This window comes from Hyaena hyaena, unplaced genomic scaffold, assembly GCF_003009895.1.
Source record: "Hyaena hyaena isolate Hyena2069 unplaced genomic scaffold, ASM300989v1 scaffold_1376, whole genome shotgun sequence".
Classification (NCBI taxonomy): domain Eukaryota; kingdom Metazoa; phylum Chordata; class Mammalia; order Carnivora; family Hyaenidae; genus Hyaena; species Hyaena hyaena.
In genome coordinates, this window is record NW_024082009.1 from 128,514 (window position 1) to 141,238 (window position 12,725).

Below are 12,725 nucleotides of genomic sequence, written 5' to 3' on the forward strand. Positions count from 1 at the left end.
GTTGGACGCTTAACCGACTGAGCCACCCAGGCGCCCTAATTCCCATCTTTTTTGAAACAACAGTAATGAACGCACACTCACATGCATACAACAGAGTGAATGCACCACAGTAAGGGGTAGTATAAAAAACACCCACACATAAAACTTTAACAAATGCATGTTTTTTGTTTATCTAGAAGCTTCCAAGTTAAAGTGACAACATTAAGAAGAAAAACCATTCAAAAGAAAAGACAGGAGACAATTGAAGTCATGATGATTTTCTGCTCAAGCATAATTGTTTTTGGGAGGAAAAGTTTGGCAATGGTGGTTAGCAGTGGTGATGGTTATGTTGTTTAAAATCTGAGGCCAAATTTTAGGCTGCGATCATCAGAACTGCTCTAACAATAATGAATTAAGTAATGATAAAGAGAAGGTCTGGAATGTAGCAAGAAAACATGCTTACAACGTATTAAGCAGCTGGGGGAAAGAGGGCAGAACAGAAGAGAAGGGATCAGGCTTTGGGTTTTTCTCCATGTAATGTTGCCACACAGTGATACAGTAGATTAAGAGGATCAGTAACAAGTATCTGGCTTGGCATGAAGAAGTAGTGTGATACTGAACATTAGGCAAATTTTGATCAAAACCCGGAAGTCAGACACTTGAAAGGAAGGACCAAGAGTCTGAACAGAGTTGAACTGAGCCCAGCCCGCTGAGGGAGGTGGCAGGCTTGAGTCCCAAATCACAGTCACCAGGGACCACACAGAACAACTGTCCAAGAAGGTGAACAAGGCTTCAACAGTAGAATTTATACTCCATGAACACCGTTACTGGGTGAGGGGTTGGAGGGGGAACACATTGCAGGCTCCAGTTGAGTGGCCTGGTCTACTTTCCATTATACACAAGAGTAATGAGCAGATCTCCCAAGAGAAGGCCCCTCATCCTGTGCCCACATTTTTCTTGGTGGGAATATATAAGGCCTGTGGAATTCCATCCTCCATGATTCTTCTTCCAAAACAGGACTTGACAATGTCTGCTGTTCATGATGGCCCCATTATTTTGCCTTGTTTATTGTGATTTTTTAGTAACTAAGATTAAATATTTAAGCCTTTTTAAGTACATGTTAGAGTTGCATGTAATCAAGGAGAGCGATTTAGGATTTAAGGCCAAATAGCTCTGGGTTCATTTCACATTTAGATTGAGTTCTATCTTGACCACTTACTGCATGACTTCCTGCAAATATAGAATCTTGCTCTGGGGGCGCCTGGGTGGCTTAGTCGGTTAAGCGTCCGACTTTCGCTTAGGTCATGATCTCGCGGTTCGTGGGTTCGAGCCCCGCGTCGGGCTCTGTGCTGACTGCCAGCTCAGAGCCTGGAGCCTGTTTCAGTCTGTGACTCCCTCTCTCTCTGACCCTCCCCTGCTCACGCTGTCTCTCTCTCTCCTAGAAATAAATAAAAAAAAATATATATATAAAAAAAAAAAAAGAATCTTGCTCTGAACCTCAGTTTCTTCATTTTATAGATGAGAAAATAAAAGCTAACTTTCAGCCTTGGCATGAGGACAAGACATCATGTGTCTAATGTACTTGGCAGTGAGCCTGGTACGCAGCAGGTGCTCAAGAGATTATTTTATTATTATTAAACAACCCAGTGACACATGCAGCCATATGTACTTTGAAAGGTTTATAAAAGGGCACACTGTACTTTCAACACATAGGTATGAAAAACAAAAGGTAGAATATATATTTGAAGCAAAAATAAAACCGGGCATCAGAAGCTGTGGCCATCTGCTCACCTAAGCACATAAGTAGAGTGGGGGCGAGGGAGATGGTTAAAGAACAAACTAGGATTTTTTGCCTACTTTCAGACATCTCCTATTATCTTCCATTTTAGGCATCTGTTTTAGTTGAGCTATAATCATCATGATGTAAAGCCACCTAGAACTTTATTTACAAATGATATTTGTAAAAATTTCTCTGAAGATGGAGCTCTTTCCCCAAACATAAGTCAACCCCTCAGTCTTCTTTTCCCACTCAAACTGAAAGCCGAAAGATAAGCTGTGTGTAGAGAGCACTTGTCCTGTGACTGTTTCTTACTAATCAGAACCTGAGGTTCTGATGAATCTGAGGCTAGAACAAAGAGGATGGGAGTTGAGAAAGGAACAGAGGATTCCATGAAGTAGACAGTGATGTGAAAGACCACATCTAAACACAAGACCGTGCAAACACAAGAGCAGAGGAAGTGGACTTTCACAGGTAGAAAGTCAGGTTAACAGTAGAAGTAGCAGGATTATTAGAAGAGGCATGACACATAAGGGTTGTGGATGATTCTAAAAACCAACATTCAAATCTAAGGCAAGAAAATGATGTCTGTGATTTCTGGAAATAAGTGAATAATGGCAACCACAATAGGTACATAGTAACCATGACGCATCTTGCTATAGACAGCCGAAGAGAAAAACTGGATTATTTTTAAGTATTGAAGTATTAACAACTAACACATTTTGAGGAAAGAAAGCTCAAGTGCAAGATTCAAAGGTTTAAACTCCTGTACCAACCTACCATGAAGGAAAGAAGAAAAGAAGAAGAAAGTACAACTGAAAACTCTGGGCCTCAAGTCCCTATCTGAAACTCTTGAAACCAAAAGTATTGAGAAATTTATACTTTTTCATATTTAAGGAAGTTAATAGTAATGCAAATAATTCCATAAACTCAGTAAGATTGTGGCCAGCACCCTGTACTCAAATATGTTCTTTTCTGCCATGAAACATACGCATATTCACACTGAGAATATGTGTGAGAATCAAGCATCAAGTTAGTTCGGGCCAGATTTTGTCACTAAATCAGTTATAAAAAAACGTTGGGTTTTCCAAGTTCTCTGGATTTCAGAGTTACAAGAAATGGCTTGGGAACCTGAATTTGGTTTGTCTCATTTTTAGGTAAATGTGAACTGCACCTAGATTGAAATTTTGCTGTTCCTTTTCACCACCTCTGGAGTATCAAAATGTTTTAAAAAATCCAACTTTTAAAAATATAATCTGACACCAAGCATTATCCATTTCCCTCTCTGAAAAATTATATCAGTAGGTTGCTTCTCCCCTACAGAATACAACGATTAAAATCACTATGTACTGTCACGGTTATTCACACAAGAAATATCTGTTCACAATGTGATAGGACACAGCATTTCTTGATTCTCCTGAACTCACAACTGAAGCCCCTGGTTATCCGTCCTGAGGAAGGAATTATCAAGCAAACCTTCTCACATACCTGGTGTGCCCTCTGATGTCTTTATCCCCATTCTACAGCAATACTGAGCGATCCCATAGTCAGCAATCTTTGCAATGATGGCAGCATTGGGGTACAGGGTGAAGAGCAGCACATTGTGGGGCTTCAAGTCACGGTATATAATCATGGCCGAGTGGAGGTATCTGCCAGAAGACACACAGGCAGAGTCTTTAAAATGTGATTATACTATTACCACTTTTGTCACGATTTCTTTAAATATGTACACCCATTATCCAAAGCATCAAAAATTCTGCGCTAAGTTTGACCCCTCAAAGTGAAAAGATACGTAGAAGGGAATGAAAGCGTGCAAGCCAAATATTACAAAATAGCTTGTGCTTTTTAAAACCAAACAACAAACCAACAAAAAAACAGGTCAATCCTGACGCGTGAGTGATTTAAACTTTAAGGCACAGTCAGTTGAACTAAAGGACCAGTTTTTGGTGAGTTTTCTTTCATATGTTAATAATTAGTAAAAAGGAATTCTGAATTCTCTCAAAGGTCATATGACTATTCTAATCAGTTTAAAATGTAAATATGTTAAATATGAGTTGACGGTGTTTTGCTGTAACTCCCTAAAGTAACTTTGTCACCACCTTTCCTTACATATTCACAAAGTTCAAATTTTCACCCCCAGCTCTGTCTTCCTGGCTCCACGGTGCCAATTTGCTATAGTTCTCCATGTGATATCCCAGGCAAATTAGACCTACCTTGAAAGGACAATTTTTTTACAGAACTTATTGAGGTAAATTTAAATCCTTTGTTTGTTTGTGGCTTTTGGTTTGGGTTCACACTGTACCAATAAATATATACTCCATTACCTAATGCCAATCACTGCTAGAGGGATTATGAGCGGAATGGCAGCAATACTCTGAACCTTCCATTGCATGATGGCCTAAAGGGTATGTATCGTTTAATTGCATCAGCTACTGCAGAAGTTTCTTTCTCTTCCAGGATGTAGTCAGGACATTTGACGTTAGGCCTACTCATTTCGCTCTACATATTTTTGGCTGAAAAATAAGATAAATGTACTAATGAAGTTGACCTTAACAATAAGTAATGGACTCGAAAGAAAATTTACTAAGGGCTTACTGAAAGGCCATTAGCTACCCTTGCCCTGTTGAAGAGAAAAGCTGGGAGATTAAGAAGAAAAAAGTTAAAGCCAAGTCATGCATAATTGAATAGCATCCAAATCCTTCCTAATGCAGTCCTCTTTCAGAATATTTATAGAACATAGACTCTTTCAGAATACTTCTCAAAGGTTAAAAAAAATACTTAAACTTAATTTGAAATAATGTCAGTGGGAGGGAAAGATTAACTGGGTTAGTTAAAATGTTCAATTATAGAATTTAATCTTAAAAAGTACAGTTTTAATAGCTTCTAATAGACTAGCAAAATAGCTTTTGATATATTAACAAGTACAGAGCTTGCCTTACTGAAAATAATTCAGCTGTAATTTATGCATTATATGACAATGAGCATTGTCAAATATTTTATTAAAATAAACCGGTCTAAACTCAGTTAGTCATTCTTTAATTGGGATTATCATCAGGGTTGCTAAGAAACTCCTTTCTTTATAATTAAAAGTAAACTTTATCTCATCCTAAATAGAATTAGTCTAAAAATGAGATGCATTCATTCACTTAACAAATCTGTATTGGGTGTCTATGAGGGCCAGTCACTAGGCGATATAATAATATCCGTATATCTTATATATCCTTATACCCGTGCTCGTAAGCAGTCACAATCTAGAAGGAGAGACAGGTTATCAAACGAGGCTGCAGAAATGCGGTGGGTATCAAATGTCAGGAAAGCCAGAGGGAGAAAAACAGAGGTAAAGAGAGCAAAGCAGACTCTCCCATTAAACTCTAAGTTTTCAACCTTGATAGGATAACACACATAATGTCTGCCTTTTCCTCGCCAGCACCTAACACAAAGTCCTGCATATAGCCAACCCAAGAAACATATGCTAGAGAGGCCATCTATTCAGAGCTTCATTGTGGAGATGGTATGTGAGCCAATTCTACAGGAAAATGAATACTCTAGGCAGACAAGTGTGTGAAAAGAAGAGTGACAAATCCAAAGAAAGACATGGATGTCAAGGAAAAGTCAAGACCCTCAGAATGATTAGAATGTGGAGTGAGGGCAGTGGGAAGGCAAGAGACTGGAGAGAAAAGCAAGAGGCATACACAAAGAGTTTTGGTGCTCTGCCAAGGAGTTTGCATGTATTTCACAAATAACTTGGGGAACTCCCTGGGAATTTCAAGCATAATTAGATTTTTATTTTAGCATAAATATTCTGATAATTCCCTAGAGGTACTGGACCAAGGCAGCTGTAGTGGCATAAAAATAAATGAATTGATGAAACAGATAATGTGAAATAGTCAAAGACCTGGTGGCCAAATGGATACTCACTTTTGGGAGGTGAGGGGCAGCCTAGATGTGACTACAAGGATCTTCATCAGCAAGTGGGAGACACAAGGAAAAGAACAGATTCACGGCAGGAGGAAGCAGCAGAGAAAGTAAACTCAGTTTTGTAAATGATGAACCATAGAAGCTTATGGGAAATACTGGTGACCATATCTTCATAGGTAATTGAGAATTATGATAAAGAGCTCTAAGGAGAGGACTGAATTAGAAATGAAAGCTAAGAGTTGTAGGAAATACTGTAAGACTATGTAATGCAAAAAAAGGTTTATATATCTTTCTAAACAGCTTTATCACTTCAGGGACTCCAGAGGAGTGTGACTTTATTGTCTCTCTCTACTTCTGTTGTTACAGTTCTACGCTGAAATTTGCAGAGACAAACGTTAACGCTGAATTTTTAAAAATATACTTAGTGCTGGCAGAAGACTGAAAGCTACTGAAATCCACTAGCTTCTTGTGGTGCAAGATCCAGAAAGCTGTCTTGGCATTAGGCTGAGATGAAATCAGGTGAATTAAAGGAAAATATGCTGACATTTCATTTATTTCATCAGAAACTGCAAGAGTTGTTATTTAAAATCTCAGAGAACCAAAATAAGTTACACCTTAGAGGTGAGGTCTTTCAGACGGTGGTGAATCAAAGACAGCAATTAATCATTTTATAAATAAGCATTCTGGGAATTATGTGTTAGAATTAGGGAAAAACTAAGATGTGGACTTAGGAAAGCGACTGATCCCGCTCTGAAATACACCAGACGTTGTTGCCTGTTATCTAGATTAATTTAACACACGGTTCCCCCTGGTGTTCAAAAGCAGATATACCAACCCAAATCCAAACTCCCGCAATACTGTTTCACGAATAATCTATATGTTTTTCGGTAGCTTCCGGACTCTTTCCGAAAAGGAAAACCTATTTATTTTATGTGCCTGTTATATTCTCTATATACTATTAAGTTATATCTTCCTGGTTTGGTTTTATTTGTTTATGAGCAGCGTTCCTTGCCATCCATTCCATTTACATTTCTGGACACTGCCTGAGAGGAACAGACACAGTATTTCAGAAGGGAAGGAAGAGAAAGAAATTTGCATTCTCTGTGTGGCTACATGTGCCAGGTATTCCTTCCTGTCTCCTATTTCCCTCTCTCCCTACTGCCAACACGTATTTACTGACGGTTCACCATTCCAGGTGCCAGGGAGACAAAGGTGAAGATGGCAAGTCGTATCCTGGCCCTCAGTCTAGCAGCAGAGACCGATAATGAACACATTCTTTAAAGGAAAACATAAAGAGTGCTACAGGTACCAGAGAGACTTAAAACAGGCAGGGACATCCACTCTGAGAGGAGACCTGAAAACAATGAGAAGTGCGTCAAGAGGATATGTAGGGCCCAGACTCTCCTGGTCCAGAGAAGAGCTGGTATAAAGTCCCGAGAGCATTCGAGAAACCTCAGAGAAGCAAGTGGTTGAGCACAGTGACCAAAGAGTGAGTTAGGAGAGGGTTGATAACAGGATAAAGACTTGAGCCAATTTCCACGCAGAAAATCCACCTGGTTGCTGCCATATGAAGAGGAATATGAGGCACAGGTGAGAGCGAGCGGGCCGCTTAGACCAGGAACCATGACGGCGGCTCAGACGCTAAGGATCAGCAGAGAGGCTGTGAGAAGTGGCTGCATTAAGACAGGTTTTAATGGCAGTGCTGAAAGTATTTGCTGAAGGATTAGGTGCGGGATTTGAGAGAGGGGAAGGAAGGAAGGACGACTCTAAGGTGAAATAAGTGCATAAGTGGAGATGAGGCAGTGGAGGAGAAGGAAATCCAGACTTTAATCTGGGATGTCTTCAAACATCACAAAAGCCTTTGAAACGTCACACACTGTATTACTCACAGTTTACAGACTCTGACGGACGAGTTTCAGAGGTACAAAGTCACAGGTATGTGTGTGGAGCAGTGACTTCTCCTGGTTCCTCTGTCTCCCAAGACTGTGGCCTCTCTACTCTCCATGCTGCCTCCCCTAGCGCTCCCCTGGTGCCAGCTGGCTGCAGGGTTGGGTGCGCCTCGGACACACAAAGTCACCCCGGTCCCCTTCGGAAATACGGACCAACCTTTCCTTATTAGAATTATCCATGATAGCTGACGCTTTCCTTGGCCCTGTGAAATTTAACCTATATATATTTTTTTTTAGGGCAAGGAGGTCACTATAGGGTTAAGGATATGAGCTCCAGAACAGGTTTCCTGGGTTCAAATTCTTTTTTTAAATATTTTATTTTATTTATTTTGAGAGGGAGAGAAAGTGCAAGCTGAGGAAGGGCAGAGAGAAAGGGAGAGAGAAGGAATCCCAAGCCGGCTCTGCACTGCCAGTGGAGAGCCCGACACGGGTCCCGAACCCACGAACCATGAGATTACGACCTGAGCCGAAATCAAGAGTTGGATGCTTAACCGACTGAGCTACCCAGATGCCCCCAAATTCCACTCACCTAACCAGGACTTTATGCATGGTCTTCCTAGTCTTATTTTATGAAATTACAAAATCTGTTCAGGGAAATGGTAGCTCTTCCCTCAAGTTGTTTGTGAAATGTTCCTGGGAGACAGTGTTACTGGAAAGTGCTGTTCTCCGAGCCTGAGAGCAAGTTCAGGCTCACTCTTGTCACACGCTGAGTAGAAAACCACATGACCTAATTAATTACCTCAAGCCATCAGCCACATGTAGCGCGATCCTGTGCTGTAGGGTTCTGGTGAGACTGGCTTTGTCCTGCTGAAGCAAGCGGTCCAGCGAACCCTTGGAGGCTAACTCCATCACCAACATGCGAGGACGAATCCCAGCCGCCAGCAAAGATATTAAACTGGGGTGGTGCAGGTGGCAAAGGACCACCAGCTCCTGCAAAGGTAAAAACTCACTTAATAGCACTGTAGCTCCAGTACCTCCTTCCTTATGTGTCTCAACACTTTGAGTGTGGCTTTCTCTGGGTAACTGGATTATAACAAATGTTCCATTTCTTCTTCAATCTTTTTTTGTGTTTTCCACATATTCAGGAATAAACAGCTTGTTTTAAAAATGTATTCTGAATGAAAATGTTAAGCTCTATCTTCCCCTATTGCTTTGCGCGTTTCAGAACATTTAATGCAGGGTCAGCACCCCTGCGTGGTCACTCGATCCGGTCACGTCAATCTTATCTAATGAATCCTAGTGAGCCACAGAGGCCTCGTCAGGCCAGGCTTCTGAGCAGCCGCTACTCATCAACTGCAACTGGCGTGTGGGGTACCACCTGCCTATCACTTCTGGTTTAAGGACTAGAAAAGTCTACTGAGGGTGTCTCAGCCTGCGGGAATATATGGTAACATATATGGTATCCCTCCTCTTGAGACTTCTCTAATAACTTCCAATTACTTTTGGATTAAAACCCTATGAACTAACACAGCCTTCGTGGTCTGACCTGATCTAGTCCCAGCCCATCTCTTTCTGTGTCCTCTCCTCTTCACGCGGCACCCTTCTGCCACACTGGTATTCGTTCAATTCGCCGCACATGCCCAGCTCCTTCATTCCAGCCACAGGGCCTTTGCCCCTGCTGATCTCTGTGCTCTGAAACCCCTTCAAACTTCACAGGGCCGAAGGCTTCTCATCATTCAGATCTTAGCTCCAATACTCTTACTTTTCCAGAGTGACTTGCCGTGAACTACTCTCACTAAAGCAACCCCTAGCTGCAGGAATCTCTCTCCAAAAAGTCAGGGATACCATTTTAGCTTGAACAGAGTGGTCTCTATTCTGATGTAATCCTCTATCTAGACCACAGCCTGTGAGACTTTACAATCTCCTTGTGGTTTGTGAATTCCATATATACTTTATTCTGCATATTTCACTTTACTCTGAAACCCTAATTTAGTTGAAATTTATAGCTCATGTGATATTAAATCGCTTTGTGTTATAAACTGTGATTTCTGTCGACAGAACCTCTGCTTTTTAAAAGCCAGCTTCAAAGACGGGAAGTATCAGTGCCAACTGCATTTGTCAGGAAACTGGAGTGTGGAGAATTCTGCAATCTGAAGAAGAAAGGCTGAATACCCTGAGCGGGGATTTTCCAAGAACAAAAGCTTCAGACTGCAATCATATTTCCTTAGTGGATAAAAACCTTTTTCTTTCTTTTCTTTTCTTTTTTTCCTTTGCCTCTGACTGATTAGCCCAGTTGGTTAAAACTGATGAGAACCAGTCAAGTTAGGTCCATTTTCTTTCATAGGCATAGACAGAAACTGAATCCAAATTTTCCATCCTAGAAAAGCAGCTCACTGATTTCAAGAGAAAGGGGCAGGAGACTAATAGATCAGCTCCAGTTCATGACCACTGGTAGAATGACCCTCAAAATACAGCATCGAACACTGAAGCGCTTTCCTTTTTTTTTTTTTTTTTTAAGAAGCACATTGTGTATGTTCTATTGTTACTATTTATTCTATCATTTCCTTGGTTCACCTAGCCGCCTACACACTACTCAGTCCTGTATATATTCTTCGTGTTCTGATTTCCAACAGGGTTCCTTGAGCACACTGAATAAAATTTAGAACATACACGGAAGACTAATAACCAAGACTGAAAAGTCGATCTATATAACCAATTGCCTACAGATTGAAAGAGATTGTGCCCAGATTCGGTTCATAGACTTGCTTCTATATATAAAATGTTTATTAACTTATTTGTAAAGCCACAATGTAACTTTTGGTATGACTAATAAAATTACTCCAGGATATTTTACACAGACATGGAATTATTTTCATTATCTGTAATAACTAATGTATGGTAACTGTGGTTTTTTTTTTTAAGTTTACACAGGTCATTTAATTCCAGACTTAGGCACAAATTATTTTTTTTAAGTCAGAATGAATAGATTCAAAAATATAGTTGAGTTCTGGCATAAGATTACAGAATTTGAATTAGATTTACCTCTCTTCATACCCTCTCTCTCCGTCAGGAAAGACTCAGAAAATAGAGTAAATCCTCATTGGTACTCAAAACCAGAGAGTGTACTGGAATGACCACACTGGCTTTGCATTCAATATTCACTCACTTTTCTTTCTTCCTAAGGGTACTCTGATTTTTGCTGAGGCATTCAATCCTCACTCCAGGACCCCATGGAGTGAGGGAGAACTGACTCTAACCCCAGCCTCAGGAAAAGGTGGGAATATTCTAAGTAATAGCATCCACATTACCACAGAGACTGATTAACACAGGCACAGCACTGTCCTGGACATAAGTGCTCATGGAGAAAAGAGCATGTGATATAAGTGGTGCCAAGAGAGATTTTTAAATGGGCCACTATGTATAGGATTTGGTTCCTTTGAAATACAGGACCTAAAATGAGGTACCTTCTTTTCTTCATACTTGAGGGAGGTAACTGTGAAGCCCGAGATGAGAATTCTCAGAATACTGTCTTTTCTTTGTTTTTCAATAGAAAAAAAAACCTCTTTTATTTTTTACTCCACAAAAAGGGGACAAAAGTGGGATTTCATAACTAAACTCAGGTGGACTTTGGGGGTAAATGTGGTCATTCTGCATTTTCACAAACACATGCAAAACCAGAGTTCCAGGTTAACATGTCTGATTTAATGTAATAATACTGGATTTCTTACTTGTCTTAACAGTCGAAGTGACGTGTGTTTATTGAAAATCTTCACAGCCACTTCTTCTCCTTCATAGGCTGCTCGATAAACAGATCCAAAACTGCCATCACCTTTTGAAAAGAAAAGTACAAAGCACTTCCATTAATCTGTCCAAGCAGAGAAGCTAGATAAATTATATCGGTTGTAGTTACATATGTTTTATACACGAAGAGAAATCTGACCCATGTGTTTCACTGAATCAAGTCTCCTTGATGCTTCCTCTTCCTTCTGCTGCTGTGTGAACTACGATGCACCTGAAGTTTTTGTTCCAGTCCTTCCCGTCTTCCATCTACATATTCCTCACTCAGTTACGTCACCGACTCCCTGACTTCATCTATTCCAGTACACTGAGTGTTGCTACATGTGAATTCACAGCCACAAGCCGCCTTCTGAACGCTATCCTGTATTTACAGTTTTGCAATGGAGACCACTGGCGTGCCCCTTCACGTCTCAACCATGCTCCATCAGAGCCACGTTCATTATCTCGTCTCCAACCTAGTTTTTATTCCATCTATGTATCTGATTTAAAAAAAACAAACAAACAACTTTTTGTGGTCATTATGGCGTCAAAACCAAAAAGTCATCTTAGCTCTTTGCCTTGTGCCTCCTTCCTGTTTCTACTCCCTGGGTTCTTTCTGCTTCGACCATGGAGGTCTCCAGAGTTCATTACCTCCAACGAAGTCTACCTCTCCTGCAAAATCAGTCTCCCTATAATTAACACTCTGACTGTGACACTTTCTTGTTCAAAACCAAATTATTTATCCTGCCTACCTAACAAAATCCTAAATCAGGGACATACCCAAGCTGTAGCTCTGAATTTCCCCTGAGGCTCTTTTCCTGCCTTACAGCTCATTCCCTAGGCTCCAGCACAATAGTTTTCTGGGTATGGGCTGCACCGGACATCTGCGGAGGTTTCTAAAAATACCAATGTCTGAGTCCACCCTCAAAGATTCTGACGTAATTAATCACAGGAGTTACTGGTCATTAGGATTTTTCTTTTCTTTTAATTCCCCAGTTAAATAGTAATGAACAACCAACAAGGGTTGAGACCAACTGTCCTAGAAAACTGGAAGAGCCCAAATCTCCTGAACATGCTTGGTATCTTCGGGCTTCCATGCCCTTGTGATGCAGTTACTTAAAGAGCCTTGCTACTCCATCATCTCAACCTCTGTGGTGTTTATCAAGTCTATAAAGCACAATGCATATTGAGATAGCAAAGCCAGAGAAACCGACCACGATCAGCTCCGTGGGCTATTACTCCTCACTGATATACAGTATAGCCTTATTTGTACAGTATTTATGGTTCTCATACAGTATTTAGAAATATAAGCACTTGGTCGACATAAGTGAATGAACTCAGAAAAATCTACAAAGAAATACAACTTGTTGAGACCTCTTATGTCT

The 12,725-nt window shown here is 40.5% G+C and overlaps 1 protein-coding gene across 4 annotated transcripts in view; it reads right to left on the minus strand.

The window, feature by feature from the left end:
* The window catches only part of LRRK2 (leucine rich repeat kinase 2), a 139,832-nt gene that overhangs the window by 29,861 nt on the left and 97,246 nt on the right, over positions 1-12,725 (minus strand). For all 4 annotated transcript variants that reach the window (XM_039223571.1, XM_039223570.1, XM_039223572.1 and 1 more), the window contains 3 exons: positions 11,292-11,392; positions 8,363-8,553; positions 3,245-3,405 (listed from right to left, as the gene is read on the minus strand). In XM_039223571.1, the coding sequence (XP_039079502.1) occupies positions 3,245-3,405; positions 8,363-8,553; positions 11,292-11,392 (453 nt within the window). The remainder of the gene's footprint in view (positions 1-3,244; positions 3,406-8,362; positions 8,554-11,291; positions 11,393-12,725) is intronic.